The sequence below is a fragment of the Labrus bergylta genome, chromosome 15 (genome assembly GCF_963930695.1).
Source record: "Labrus bergylta chromosome 15, fLabBer1.1, whole genome shotgun sequence".
NCBI classification, from domain to species: Eukaryota; Metazoa; Chordata; class Actinopteri; order Labriformes; family Labridae; genus Labrus; species Labrus bergylta.
Window position 1 is genome coordinate 2,816,713 of NC_089209.1, and position 13,728 is coordinate 2,830,440.

At 42.5% G+C, this 13,728-nt stretch overlaps 3 protein-coding genes across 3 annotated transcripts in view; 2 read left to right on the top strand and 1 right to left on the bottom strand.

Annotated features, from left to right (window-relative positions):
* Nucleotides 1-1,244: 1,244 nt before the first annotated feature.
* LOC110000248 (hepatocyte nuclear factor 3-beta-like) lies at nucleotides 1,245-7,965 on the bottom strand. The gene is made up of 2 exons (XM_020655488.3): nucleotides 7,526-7,965; nucleotides 1,245-2,490 (listed from the first exon to the last, which is right to left on the bottom strand). The coding sequence occupies exons 1-2, from the start codon at nucleotides 7,601-7,603 to the stop codon at nucleotides 1,348-1,350; spliced, it is 1,221 nt and encodes a 406-aa protein (XP_020511144.2). The 5' UTR covers nucleotides 7,604-7,965; the 3' UTR covers nucleotides 1,245-1,347.
* A 4,399-nt stretch (nucleotides 7,966-12,364) lies between these two features.
* Nucleotides 12,365-13,728, top strand: part of LOC110000251 (protein CEBPZOS) — an 8,981-nt gene continuing 7,617 nt past the window's right edge. The window contains exon 1 of the mRNA XM_029281544.2: nucleotides 12,365-12,654. The gene's annotated coding sequence lies outside the window, so the exon portion shown is untranslated. The remainder of the gene's footprint in view (nucleotides 12,655-13,728) is intronic.
* LOC136182752 (tripartite motif-containing protein 16-like) overlaps nucleotides 12,661-13,728 on the top strand; it is a 2,054-nt gene continuing 986 nt past the window's right edge. Inside the window, exon 1 of the mRNA XM_065964027.1 lies at nucleotides 12,661-13,728. This exon is cut by the window's right edge and continues 986 nt beyond it. Within this exon, the coding sequence (XP_065820099.1) occupies nucleotides 12,798-13,728 (931 nt within the window). The 5' untranslated portion in view covers nucleotides 12,661-12,797.

The following is a 13,728-nucleotide window of genomic DNA, read 5'->3' on the forward strand; positions in this document are numbered from 1 at the left end:
CTTTAACATTTCTTTACAAAAGGGCTCAGATGTAGGAGGCTTATTGCTCATCATGTTAAATGTAAGGATGCATGTAATCATTTTTGTTCATCATTGGATCTGGGAGGGGGAGGGGCTTGTGGACAAGCAGAGGGTGGAGCCACACAGTCTCATGACGTCTCTCCTCATCTCTCTCTTTTTGTATAGTTTTGGATTAACCTGCATCTGTTTTTTTGTTCATTTTTGTTTAAGTAAACATTTAATCGTGTGGTCCTGGCTACTTCTTCATTCAGTGGATAACTACACCTACGATTTGAGGACGAGGGGACTACATGATGAAATATGTATTAAAGTCATGTTAATAAAGGTGAGTGTTTCGTTGAGAAATGGCTTATCATTGCTTAAATCTGGAATTTGGTTGGGGCCCAGAAAGTAAGGCTGGGTGATGTAACCTCAAATCAACATCACAATGAATTGAACATTTGACCTCGGTTACGAATATTTCTGTTTTTGTTTTTTGCCCTCATAGTTCTCTGACATGGTCTCTACTGTAAATAAGCTCAGATATTAAAGCTGGGTTTGTTTCCTAATGAAAGAGTGAATATCTGATGAAAGATTTTAGGGTTATTTATTGAATATTTCAAACTGAAATCACAGCATGGCTTGAAATTAAAAATGACACATTTTAGTTTAGAAAGTAGAAATGAACTTCTCTAAAATTGTAAAAAAAAAAAAATATCTTGCATTTTTTTTGCAAACAGTTTTTTCTTCAGTGTTTGAATTTGTCTTCTTTTTTTGTTCGGTGTCGTCTTCCCTAAAGACAAAATGTGTCCAAACGACGGACATTGCTTCCAGGACTCTTTCCTGAAAATAATCAAAATAATCAACATGGGAAAGAGGTTGTAAATGTCGGTTTCTATTAATTTCCTACCCCTAGCAGAAAGCCTCCCCCTCCCCCTCCCCCTCCCCTCATATATAAAACACCATGTGACACCTTAGTGAAGATGCTGATTAACTGCTGCCTTCAGCGTGACTCTGTTAATGTGATTTAAGAGGAAACACTTCACCCTCTTACCCTCATTGTTTGTCGTCTTATCTACCGCTGCGTTCATGTTTGTGTGACCCTGCAGACGCTGCTCCAATGAGGAGCCTGAAGGCCGACGGCAGAGTTCTTCATCCCGCCTTCTTCGAGCCTCTGCTGCAGCTTCATGGTCGCTTTAAAAACACGCGTTGGTGTGAGGCGTTGAAAAAAAACACAAACGAGGTTTTGTATAAAGATTTAATCAGTTGCACACTTGAACACTTAAAAGGACAAATTATGAGAAGTGGAAAATTTACTACACTGTAAAAAAAAAGTCAGGTGTTATTTCAGGTGTTCATGACGGTTCTGCTGTAAACTCCGCGGTAGTAGCCGCCATCGCTGTGACCGGGGTCCAGGCCCGCTCTGCCCGCCACGAGCGCCCCGGACACCGGGCAGGAGTAACCTCCGTACTGACCCGCCGCCGGCTCCGACATGAGGTTGTTGATGGAGAAGGGGTGGCTGAAGGAGTACTGGTGGTGGGGTTGATGAGGGTGGGGGTAATGGTAGGGGTCTGGTTTCAGGTGCGAGGCCTCGTGCAGCAGCAGGGGGTGATGGTGGGAGTAGAGGTGCTGCGTGTGAGCGAGGGGGGAGGGCACGCGCGCGGGGCTGGGCGGGCACAGTTTGTGATGGTGGACGGTTGTCTTGACGTCGGAGGGCGGAGGGGAGGAGGGGGAGGGGGGGGAGGCGGAGTGAGGTGAGGAGGAGTGGGGGGAGTCTGGGACGGTGCCGCCGGATGTCACCGAGCCGCCGCCGCCGCCGCCACCCTCCTTCTTCCTCCCCGCCTCCTCCCCGCCGCCCCCTGCCGCGGCCCTCTTCCCCATCTTGAAGCGCTTCTGTCTGCGCAGGTAGCACCCGTTCTCGAACATGTTCCCGGAGTCCGGGTGCAGCGCCCAGAAGGAGCCCTTCCCCGGTTTGTCCGGCAGGCGGGGCACCTTGATGAAGCAGTCGTTGAAGGAGAGCGAGTGTCGGATGGAGTTCTGCCACCGCTGTTGGTTCTGCCGGTAGAACGGGAACAGGTCCATGATCCACTGGTAGATCTCGTTCAGCGTCAGCATCTTGCTTCCCGATTGCTGTATCGCCATGGTGATGAGGGAGATGTAGGAGTACGGGGGCTTCGCGTGCGTGTAGCTCCTCCTGTACGGCGGTTTGGGCTCCCTGGGTGCGACCCCGCAGGCCGCTCCGTACACCGGGCTCAGCATCTGGATGTTCCCATAAGAAGGCGGGCTCAGCTGGCTCACCAGGCCGGTCATCCCGGATCCGGCCCCGGGGCTCTGCGACACCCCGCCGGGCATCGGGGAGTGGCTGACCCCGGCCTGGGTCATGTAATGAGCGTTCATGTGTCCGCTGCTGGTCATGCCCGGCGCGCTCATGTAGCCGCTCATAGAGTTCATGGACAGACCGGCGCTCAGGCTGCTGACGGCGGGGAAACACTGAAACACAACACGGGGGGAACAAGTTTTCAAACCTGAAGTCATGAAATGATAAAAGAACTCCTCTCCTTATTTCAGAAATAAACTTTAATCTTAATTTGAAACATGCCTGAGAGAAAAACAGATGAAGTCGAACAAACAAAAAACAATGAATATAAATATTTACCAAAATCTATGAATGAATCTGTGGATCTCTTCCTGATCTGATTGATTATTTGATTTGATTTGTCCACACAATTTTTTTTTTAAATGTGGTTTTCCTCCCTCGTTTAAAAAAATAATAATCCTGTCCACATGCTGACTTTGACAAGTTGAAATGTTCTCTCCATTCCTGCGCAACGACCATTTCATTTTACAAAAGTGTCCATTCAGGCGCCTCCACTAGTTTGTCTACGTCTGCTATCGCACTGATGTCGTGTAAACTACAGTGACAGCGAGGCCGCAGGAGAATCGGCGCACAGCGTGACCTTACAGAAACAAGACTTCACATCAGAACTCCTTAAACTGAGTTTCTGAAAATCTTCACCCTGGAAGGAGTTTTACAAACAGTGCGTATTTAAAAATACCCGCCTTACATGAGGACACTAGGCCAGAGTTTGACCTCAAAGGCTTTATATGTGATGTTTTGATCCAGCAGATGTCGCCCTTGAGCACCAGCATGAAACCAAAACAACTTGCGCTGCATTGTTGTGTTAGCATGCTAATGCTAGCGATCTTTATCATGCTGGTATCTTCACACTGCATGTAAATTTACCTGAAATGAGCGTGATCTAGAAACACAGTTAAGCAGTGAGTACAGTATGTTATTCTTCTTTTCTCTAGTCCCTCAATTAAACAACTTTTATACACGAGGGGAGGAGTCAGCCGGCTGTCCCGGCGATGTAAACAAGCTGAAGATAGGACTCTGAAAACTCTGAAAACATCACAGACAGTGGGACTCGGGTGTTACACCCATTGTAGACAGACATGACTCACAGAGTTATTTTCAGAGGATATACTTGATTTATATTTAAGTGTGAAAAATCACATAAAGACTTTAAATGTCGTCACGTCAAACGCACAGCGGACGCCTCCACATGGAGTTCTTAAACCCAAACATCTTCAGTTTTTGCGCTCATTAAAAAATATTTATAAGAGATAATTGTCACGTTTTAGGAGAAGTGAAGAGGTAGTAGAATATTTGTTGTGACCCTATGAATGAATACTAAAAAAACAAAAACAAAGAGAGAGAGGCGCCAGAGGTCAGATTTGAACCCGGAACCAAAGCCTCTGTACATCGGGACATTACACTAACCGCCAGGTTACCAACTGGAATCAGGAATTCAGTTTTTATGATTATAATTATACAAACATTTCTAATTGTTTTAACATTATTTTATTGTATTTTACAAACATTTTTTTGTGTGTTTTAATTTATTGTCTCTTCTTATTTTGATCATCCCTCTTTTATTTTATCACTTTGTTACTGAACTCTTAAAAATGTTTAAAATCGTCTTGGAATCTTTTTTTTAAAATTATTTTTAAGATTTGCTTTTGAGCGTTTTGTGTCTTTAATGGAGAGAGAGGACAGTGGATAGAGTTGGAAATCAGAGAGAGAGAGAGAGAGAGAGTGAGGAATGACATGTGGGAAAAGGAGGTACAGGCTGGATTTGAACCTGGGCCGCCCGCTTAGGGGAATACAGCTCTAAAGCTTCTGGAGCTGTATGAGAAGGTCGGTCGGCCTTCTCTTGAAGAGAGGAGCAGCTAATTTTGTTTTTTTGATTATTTTCAAGTCTCTTATTGGTGAACTTCCACCTCACATCTCAGACCTGTTGGAGTGGAATTCAGGCGCCTTCATGACCCGTTCTTAAAAGTCCCTCCAGCTGTCACTGAACTCTGTAAATCTACATTTTCTGTTGATGCCCTCCAGCAAACTCTAAGAATCAGCGCTCTTCCCTCACTTGCAGAGTTTAAGAATTTGATTTCCAGCCGCTTTTTGTTTCAAATTGAAACTGTGTGTAATGGATCTCAGGTGTCTGTCACTGATTCTTGTGGGGTTTTTTTGCTCGTTTTAATGCGCTTGTAATCTCGATGGCGTTGGAAACCTCAGCGTCCTTTTGAGGATAAATGAAGGTTTGAAACTTGGAGCGAGTTGCTCTCATTGGATGATTTTAAGAGGAGGTTAACTGAACTGGAGGGGGACACATCTGGCTGCAGATGTTCTCCCCGATGTGTGTGTGTGGACGATCTTGACAAACGTTTGTTTTTTAGATTTGTTATTTGTGTCTTAGATTTTTAATCTCAGCTTGTTTCTTTCCTGCTTCAATAAAGGATTAACTGATGAAAATGAAAAATAAGGTTTAATTGGACTTTAAAATGCATCAGCCTACATATGTCTCTTCTGAAAAGTTTACGTCTTAATTTCCCAATAAGATGCCTAAAAGTAGTTTTATCACTCAGACAGAGAGAAACTGAATTCTTAAATGTGGACTCTGAAATGTGATAAAAACTAAAACCTCACATTAAAGACGTGACCTGAGCTGACTGATTTGATCCGATCGCTGTTCATAAGAAATGTGAAGAGATTCTGATGCTCCATCTTTAGAATAATAATTAAAGCATGCAGGAGGAGGAGGAGTCGTTCAGGACGATTCTGAGGGCCCGTAACTGCCCACAACCACCGCCGTCCTCATTCATGCACGGCCTGCTCCGACCTCCACCTCAGCGGAGAGGAAGTGAGAACAACAGGAACGAGAGGAACACAAAGGAGAACTCCTTCCTGCATCTTATCGCTAAACAAACAAAGATTGGTTGACAGCGTGCTCATATCAATAACTGTCACTGCTCCTCCTTTACCATTCAGACATCCTCACTGCTGCTGGTGGCCGGGCCCCGATGAGAGCTCTTTATCACGGCGCCCAGAGTTCCTGGCGGCGCCCCTGGCTGCAGGTGTGATCGCTGCATCGCCCTGTTCACCTTTAAGTCGAGCGTTTAGTCGGCTTGGGGAGATTTTAAAAACGTGTCTCTATCTCTCTCTTTTATTTTTTTGCTGAAACTCTGCGCCTGCCCCAAGTACGGAGGCTATAGTCCTCCAAGCGTGGGTTCAAATCCGACCTGGGGCTCATTTACCCAGGTTTCTGACTCTGTCCACTATAAAGGCATAAAAGGCCCAAAAATAAACATGAAAAAAAATGTAAGGCCCCGTGCCTTTCACTAAGATCAGCTAATCCTTTATTGACCCTCAGTGTGGAAATTCAAGTGTAGCAGGAGCAAAAAGACGAGAAGAAGAGCGTGCTTATGAGTGCAAATAAAATAAGAATATAGGAATAAAAAAAGCTAAAACATGACATTCAGAGATGTTGTGCAGAGAGTTAGACTTAAAGTGACCGGATATCATTTTGTAACTCGATGTAACACGATTAGAAGCCCCTTCAGTTTGTATTTAGGGTTACTTTGAAAATATAATAACAAAGATCTCTCTCTCTCTCTCTCTCTTTCTCTCTTTCTCTCTTTCTCTCTCTCTCTCTCTCTCTCTCTCTCTGTCTCTCTCTCTCTCTCTCTCTCTTTCTCTCTCTCTTTCTCTCTCTGTCTCTCTCTGTCTCTCTTTCTCTCTCTCTCTCTCTCTCTCTCTCTTTCTCCCTCTCTCTCTCTCAAAATAAGGCTCGCTTTCAAAATAAGAGAAAATCCTTAATTTGTAATTTAAAAAAGAATAATCAATATTGTAATTTTGAGCACATTCAAATATTCTTTCTGGTGTAAATGTAAGATGTTACAGTCTTTCCCATCTTTGCCCAATTTGGGCGCCTGTCCGAATTAAAGGTATTTTATAGACTGATTAAATAAAAGCCTGCTGGGCTACTAATAGAAGTTTTACGGTTTAACATCATACCATAAACTTAAAATCCAATTATGTTTAATTAAATAAGCTGAGAAATTAAATCCCCTTTTATAAATCAGAACAAACTTAGATTAAATTCAGATGAGGAGATTCAGTGCACACGTTCAGAAAGCTGAATGGCTTCTGTTTATTTAATTATACTGAACAAATAGTCCGCATGCATGGCTTCATCACAACGCTGAAGAAACACGTTTGTTTGTTTGTTTGTTTGTTTGAGAATATATTTGAATAAAAAGAAGAAGTCATTCAGCTTTCCTGTGCGCTGAATCTCCTCAGGATGATGTTTTCCTGCCATCCTCTGCACACGGATATAAAGACTGACGGCGCTGTGCAGGTGTATGTGATTTCACCTCCATTTAATTTATCTTTATTTTGCATTCATTTCAACATTTTGAATTTATTATTATTATTATTTATAAGAACTTTGATCCCGCAGAGGAACGAAAATATTCCTGTTTCTAAGCAGATTCTGCTGCATTTTCGTTATTTATGGGATGAAAAAAAAGCTTAATCACAGGTTAGTTAATATATAATTAAATTATAAATGATGAGCTGAAGAGATGGTTAAGAAGCCCGTTAATGGAGAGGGGGAGGGATTATAGGCCTACGTCTTCCTCCTCTCCGGACATGCTCATCAAATCTTTGTTTTATTTACCTCTGTTTGTAATTATTACCTATTTTTCTGTCTTTGTGTTCACCTTCTGTCTTGTGTCACATGTCAGGAATAAAACAACTCAAATTAAAATCCAAATAGTTTAGCAGAATTTTTTTTTGTTAGAATAATTTACACCTATAACTCTGTACGAAAAGCCTCCTTAAATATCTTTATATCATCATGCACTGCAGGAAATAACGTTTGCAAATATCAGATAAAATATTTTTATAAAAGATAGTGAGAATAAAAATGTATAGAGTAAGTTTGACAGAATAAAGATTATTTTCATGATTAGATGATTACATAAAATGTGCAGCAAATAGTAATAAAGGTCTATGTATTTTTAAAAATCGTATAAAGTTAACTTGTAATATTTATCTGTTGTTTTGTTCTGCAGGAGAAATGATATCTGATCAATAAATGAATGATCTTTCAGGTCTAACTCTGCGCCTGATAATCAGCGGGGCTCCGCTCACACTGAAGCCGCTGTAGAGTGCACGGACCTCGGTCTCTCCGTAGTAGCTGCCGCCGCTCCACTCCGCGTGTTCGTGTCCCTCCATCTTAACGGCGCTCAGCTGCATCGTGCACGGTCCCCCGGTAAACTCATCCACACACCGACACCTGTCCTTCCGGTATAAGTCGTTACCACCGGGACTGCCTCATCGCAGCGGAGCAGCTGCAGACTGAAGAGACCGCGGGCTCTGACACCTGAGCTGCTGCTGCTGCTGCTGCTGCTGGAGGAGCCAGGAACCAATCAGATGTCTCCCTCCATCCCTCCTCGAGATTCATTTGAATATGTAGCTACATATCAGCACGAGCAGCCAGTGTAAACTACACTTTAATAAAAATAAAAAAATACAACAAACACTGAATAAACCGATAAAAATACACATTTTACATATTATAAAAGTCAAGTAGCTACAAGGCCTATTAACCCCCAGGCATCAGTTTAATTCACTACCCTCTTAAATCATTAAGGACAAAAATGTCCACTATTAAAATAGTGCAGATTCAAAAAAATGTTCCTGCTTCTAAAGTCTATTTAAAAACTTTTGCCCTGCTCAAAACTACCAAACATTTGATCATTTTGAGGATATTTTCATAAAAATTATTAGCATGATGTTATCAACCCGGCATTCAAAGGGTTAAAATCCTCAAAAATGAAATTAATTGAACTATTTTTATAGCATTTTGTTTTTGATAGTGGACATCTTACAAAAAATGGTGCCATGTGCACTAACAGCCGGATAAAGAGGTGAAATTTGCTCAAATGTTATTAAATAGTTGATAATGATGAATGAGGGTTAAACACACTAAAATACTCTAAACGTACAAACTCACATTTAAAACGTGTAACGGCATTTGGCAAAAGATAACATAAAAGCATAAATCCTGCTGTTACAATTAAAAGTGCTGTAAACAAATAAATCAAATAAAGACTAGTTAAAGCTTGTAACAGGCAGTGGCGATTCTAGCGTATAGGGGGCCCTATAGGCAAAAATGAATTGGGGGGCCGTCTCTCCTAAAGATGGTAAAGACTCTTCATTTTACTTTAGTTCACTGCAAAAATGCTGCAGAGCAGCGAGGTTTCCTACTGTCATTAAACACTTTGCACATTTTGGGGTCACTGCTTTGGTTTAAAGCACTGGTCCCTTTACTGACTGAATCAAATATGAGGATGGGTCGGGATATTGGTGCCACTGCACAGCCAGGTGATGCCCTCTACAACAACTGCATTGTCACAATTAGATTACTGAATTGTCCGCGGGGGGTAATTCACCTTGCGGAAAAAACAATAGTGCCCAAAAAGAAACGGGGGCTTGAAGTATTGATTGCTGTAAATATAGTCTATAAGTTAAAGTTCATAAATCCCTGTAAAAAAAAAAAAAATAGTCTATGAATAAGAAAGTACAAACAGGACACTTTCAAAACATTCTGGATGAAGTGAAACTATTTTTTCTGCCCACTAAAATTCAGACTTTAACATGTTTGTTCTTTTTTTATTATTATTATTTTTTTAATAGTTTTTTTTAGACTTTAGCAATGTGTTTATTGCAAATGCTCATATTGTGAGTTGTGATGCTGGCTTGCACGGCTGTGGCTCAGTTGGTAGAGTCGGTCGTCTCTCAACCGGAGAGTTGTGGGTTCGATCCCCAGCTCCTGCAGCTACATGTCTGATGTGTCCTTGGGCAAGACACTTAACCCCAAGTTGCTCCCGCTGCTTCATTGGCGGTGTGTGAATTAATTACTTACTTCTGATGGACTCTTCACTCAGCAGCCTCTACCATCAGTGTGTGAATGATTCTGCAGTGGTTACACCTCGGTGGTATTTTGTTGCATATAAGTAATTCAGCACTTGTGACAGTGAATGCCTCTGTTTCTGTGTCTTATTTGCGTTCCTTACATTTTGTAGGGATGTTGGCACACGGTTTGAGTCAAATAACTGCTGTGTCAAAAGTTCCAGATTAAAAATCAGTTTTTGCTCCCACTCATTTACTGCTTACTGCCGAGGTGCTTACTTGAGCAAGGCACCGAACCCCAACTGCTCTGGCTTGCTCCCTGCACAGTAGACCCACTAATGCATGTCCACAGGTCTTGTTTGTATTTCTGGTCTATGTGTGTGTGAGAGTAACATGTCTCTCAATAACAGAGTGTGAACCTTCAGGGATTAATTATATGTTCACAATTTGCCTTTTCTACACACTCGGGGTCTAAAGACTGTCTGGGATCCTCCTCCTCCTCCTCTTCTTCTTCTGTGTCTGCAGCAGGTTTTTACTGTGTGTGTGTGTGTGTGTGTGTGTGTGTGTGTGTGTGTGTGTGTGTGTGTTGTGTTGCGGTGTATTTACCTGCCGATGAGTCTGAAAAGAGGACAGGACAGACGGTACACAGAGCTGAGGTGGAGGAACAAGAGAGCGTGCAGGACCACCATGCTCTCTGCACACACACACACACACACACACACACACACACACACACACACACACACACACACACACACACACACACACAGAGAGGGATGACAAACAACCTGAAATACTTTGACTCTTTTGTGTTCCGGGGCAGACTAAAAAAAAAAGGGGGGGGGGCTGAAATATCCACGTGAGGTCGTCTCTTGGTGCAGCAAATCTGCACAAACGTGTATGTTCTCAAAAGCTGTTACTGACTGTTTGAAACGAGCTGTTCTGAACCAAAACGAAACTTTCATCCAGTGCACCTTGAATTTTACAACTCCACTTAACAGATTAAGGCTGTGTCTAAAATTATTTTAAGTAGGCTATGTAACTGACGTTTGAAAGTCAAAAGGCTCATTCCGCTTTCCTTACGGATCCTGTACGTCAGGGGTCATCAACGACATTTGTACAAGGGCCCAGACAGAAGCCCGACAGCTGACAGATGTTCAGAAGTGTCAGAGAGGGAATGTAATTTCTCCCATTCATCTAATGCAAGTTTTGCAGCCTTGTGGTTTTATTTTTAAGTTGATTGTTAAATCAGTCACAATAATGTTTATTCTGGGGGCCGGGTGGGAAGCCGGGCCTGATGTGACCGACCCCGATGAGTGGTGACTCATAATGGGTTTTATTTTGTTTTTTTGTGGACATTTTTGTCTTTTCTTGGTTTCCTGTTGTCACTCGATGTACTGTAGCATTTATTGTTTGTTTTTACGTCGTCTCTAATGTCTGAGTCTGTGTTCCTGAGTGTGTTTTCTACAGGTTACGTTTCTTTTTTTCACCTGCGGCTGCTAAATGAATTTCCTCTAAGTCACAACAAAGTTAAAGTCAAAGTCCATCAACAGCCAAAAAGAGAAAAAAACTTTAACTGCTCTATAAAGTACGACCAAGAAAAACATCAGATCCTCACATTTAGAAGCATAGAGACGTTGTTTATTTGGTATTTATGCTTCAAAAAATAAACAATAATAATAGATTTGAAGTGGATAATCATTAGAAAGACTCATTTTGTGGCTCTGAAGTGAAATCTTAACAAATAATATCTGGTTTTGTTTGGAAATATTACTTTTTCTCTTGGCTTCTAAGGCTTCTGGGTAATGTAGTTCTAACCTGTAACTAATAACCAGGCAAAGAACAGAAATCAGACTACATGTTCCAGTGATATCACATTTGAGTGTTGAAATATTTTCATTACCTTTCGATCTAACTTCATGGTGCTGATGTCACCTGTAGAGTTTCAGACTCTGGTGAACAAATGTAGTCTGAGTCTGGACTTCCTGCAGAGAACCGGAGGAAGGTGTGCACTCACCTGGGAGAATACTGAGTCGACATGAAGGTACTTATTACATTTCTAAAAACCTTCTCTGGAGAGACAAGAAACAGAAGAGTCTGGTCATTCAAGTTATTTTTCTTTGAACGTGTGTCTTCTTATGGAGGCTACTTTATATAAATGAAGTGAAGATGAGAACTTGCTCATGATTTAAACTTAAGATCAATCACTTCCTTTAGGACAAATGCATATTTTTTCCTGCAGCCTTTTTCAGGTGAAACTTTTATTTCCTTTTTTTTTTTCATGTGAAAATCAGAAATCAGAACTTATCCCTCAGAGAACAATGAGAGCTGTTTTGTTTCACATTGTGGCCACACTGACACCTGCTGGTGAGCTCTTGTAAATGCAGCTCAGGGAAATCTGATTTAAGGTGCCATTTAATACAAAACGATCTTTAACTGCAGGTAAAAACTACAAATCAAAACATATTATAAACAACCTTCACACCCCCCCCCTCCTGTATTTTATTGCTGTTCTGTGTTTTTATTTGATCTTAGCTTTTTTTATTGCTACTATCTTTTTTTAGTTATTTACATAATCTGAAATCCTTGTTCCTCTTGGTCTTTGTTTTACTGCTGAAGCTGAATGGATAAACTTTGATATTTTGTTAAACACTGCTGGATTAAATTAGGAGCATGTAAACACACAGGGTTACCTGTTTAACCCAGCTGAATGGGTCAAATATTCAACCCACACCGTGGTTAATTGTGACGATACTGCTGGTTGAGAAATGTTCTCTGTTGTAAACAAGTATCTCTCTCAAACCGCTCCTCTTCCTGGAATGAATCGTAGTTCTATCAGCCCTCCCTCTTCTTCCTGCTCTCAAACACAGCCTGCTGCACTCTGTCCTCATACTTCATGGTTCCCTCCCCTTTAGATCTACAGTTTGAGGATGGGTGTAACCAACAACACCTGCACAGTCACATGCACAGACACATGCTTTGTAGATCAGAGGTGAAACTTGTTTTCAGTTATGAGGAAGTGAATCTCAGACAGTCGTTGTTACCGAGAGGAGAAATGGCGCAGAAAGGAGTTCAGCTGGACCGGGAAACCTTCTCTTGTTCAATCTGTCAGGATCTCCTGAAGGATCCGGGGACTCTTACCTGTGGACACAGTTACTGCATGAAGTGTATTAAAAGCCACTGGGATACAGAGGATGAGAAGACAGTCTACAGCTGCCCTCAGTGTAGACAGACCTTCACAGCGAGGCCTGACCTGAGGAAAAACACCATGTTGGCAGATTTAGTGGAGGAGCTGAAGAAGACTGGACTCCAAGCTGCTCCTGCTGATCACTGCTATGCTGGATCTGAAGATGTGGCCTGTGATGTCTGCACCGGGAGGAAACTGAAAGCCTGTAAGTCCTGTCTCTTCTGTTTGATCTCATTTTGTGAGAAACACCTCCAGCCTCATTATGATTCACCTGCCTATGCAAAACACAAGCTGGTGGAGCCCTCCAAGAAGCTCCAGGAGAACGTCTGCTCTCGTCATGATGAGGTGATGAAAGTATTTTGTCGCACTGATCAGCAGTCTATCTGTCACCTCTGTTTAATGGATGAACACAAAGGTCATGACACAGTCTCAGCTGCAGCAGAAAGGAGCGAGAAGCAGAGAGAGCTGGAGGTGAGTCGACAAAACATCCAGCAGAGAATCCAGGACAGAGAGAAAGATGTGAAGCTGCTCCAACAGGAGGTGGAGGCTATCAATGGCTCCGCTGATAAAACAGTGGGGAACAGTGAGAAGATGTTCACTGAGCTGATCCGTCTCATGGAGAAAAGACGCTCTGATGTGAAGCAGCAGGTCAGATCCCAGCAGCAAACTGAAGTGAGTCGAGTCAGAGAGCTTCAGGAGAAGCTGGAGCAGGAGATCACTGAGCTGAAGAGGAGAGACGCTGAGATGAAGAAGCTGTCACACACACAGGACCACAACCAGTTTCTACACGACTACCCCTCACTGTCACCACTCAGTGAATCTACACACTCATCCAGCATCAAGATCCGTCCTCTGAGGTACTTTGAGGACGTGACAGCGGCTGTGTCAGAAGTCAGAGATAAACTACAGGACGTCCTGAGAGAGAAATGGACAAACATCTCACAGACAGTGACTGAAGTGGATGTTTTACTGTCAGAACCAGAACCAGAGCCCAAGACCAGAGCTGAGTTCTTAAAATATTCATGTGACATCACACTGGATCCAAACACAGAAAACACACTGCTGTTCTTATCTGATGAGAACAGAAAAGTAACATTAACGAGTCAGACCAATCCTTATTCTAGTCACCCAGACAGATTCACTGAATGTTGGCAGGTCCTGAGTAAAGAGAGTCTGACTGGACGTTGTTACTGGGAAGTCGAGCAGAGAGGAGTAGGAGGAGTTTGTGTAGCAGTCACATACAAGAATATCAGCAGAGCAGGGAGATCGAATGAGTGTA

What these genes read in the sequence shown, in the direction of transcription:
- LOC110000248 (XM_020655488.3), bottom strand. Translation starts at nt 7,603, where the DNA reads ATGCAGCTGAGCGCCGTTAAGATGGAGGGACACGAACACGCGGAGTGG. An exon ending in GCTACTACGGAGAGACCGAG is followed by an intron (nt 2,491 to 7,525) that starts GTCCGTGCACTC and finishes GTTGTGTTTCAG; the next exon opens with TGTTTCCCCGCCGTCAGCAG.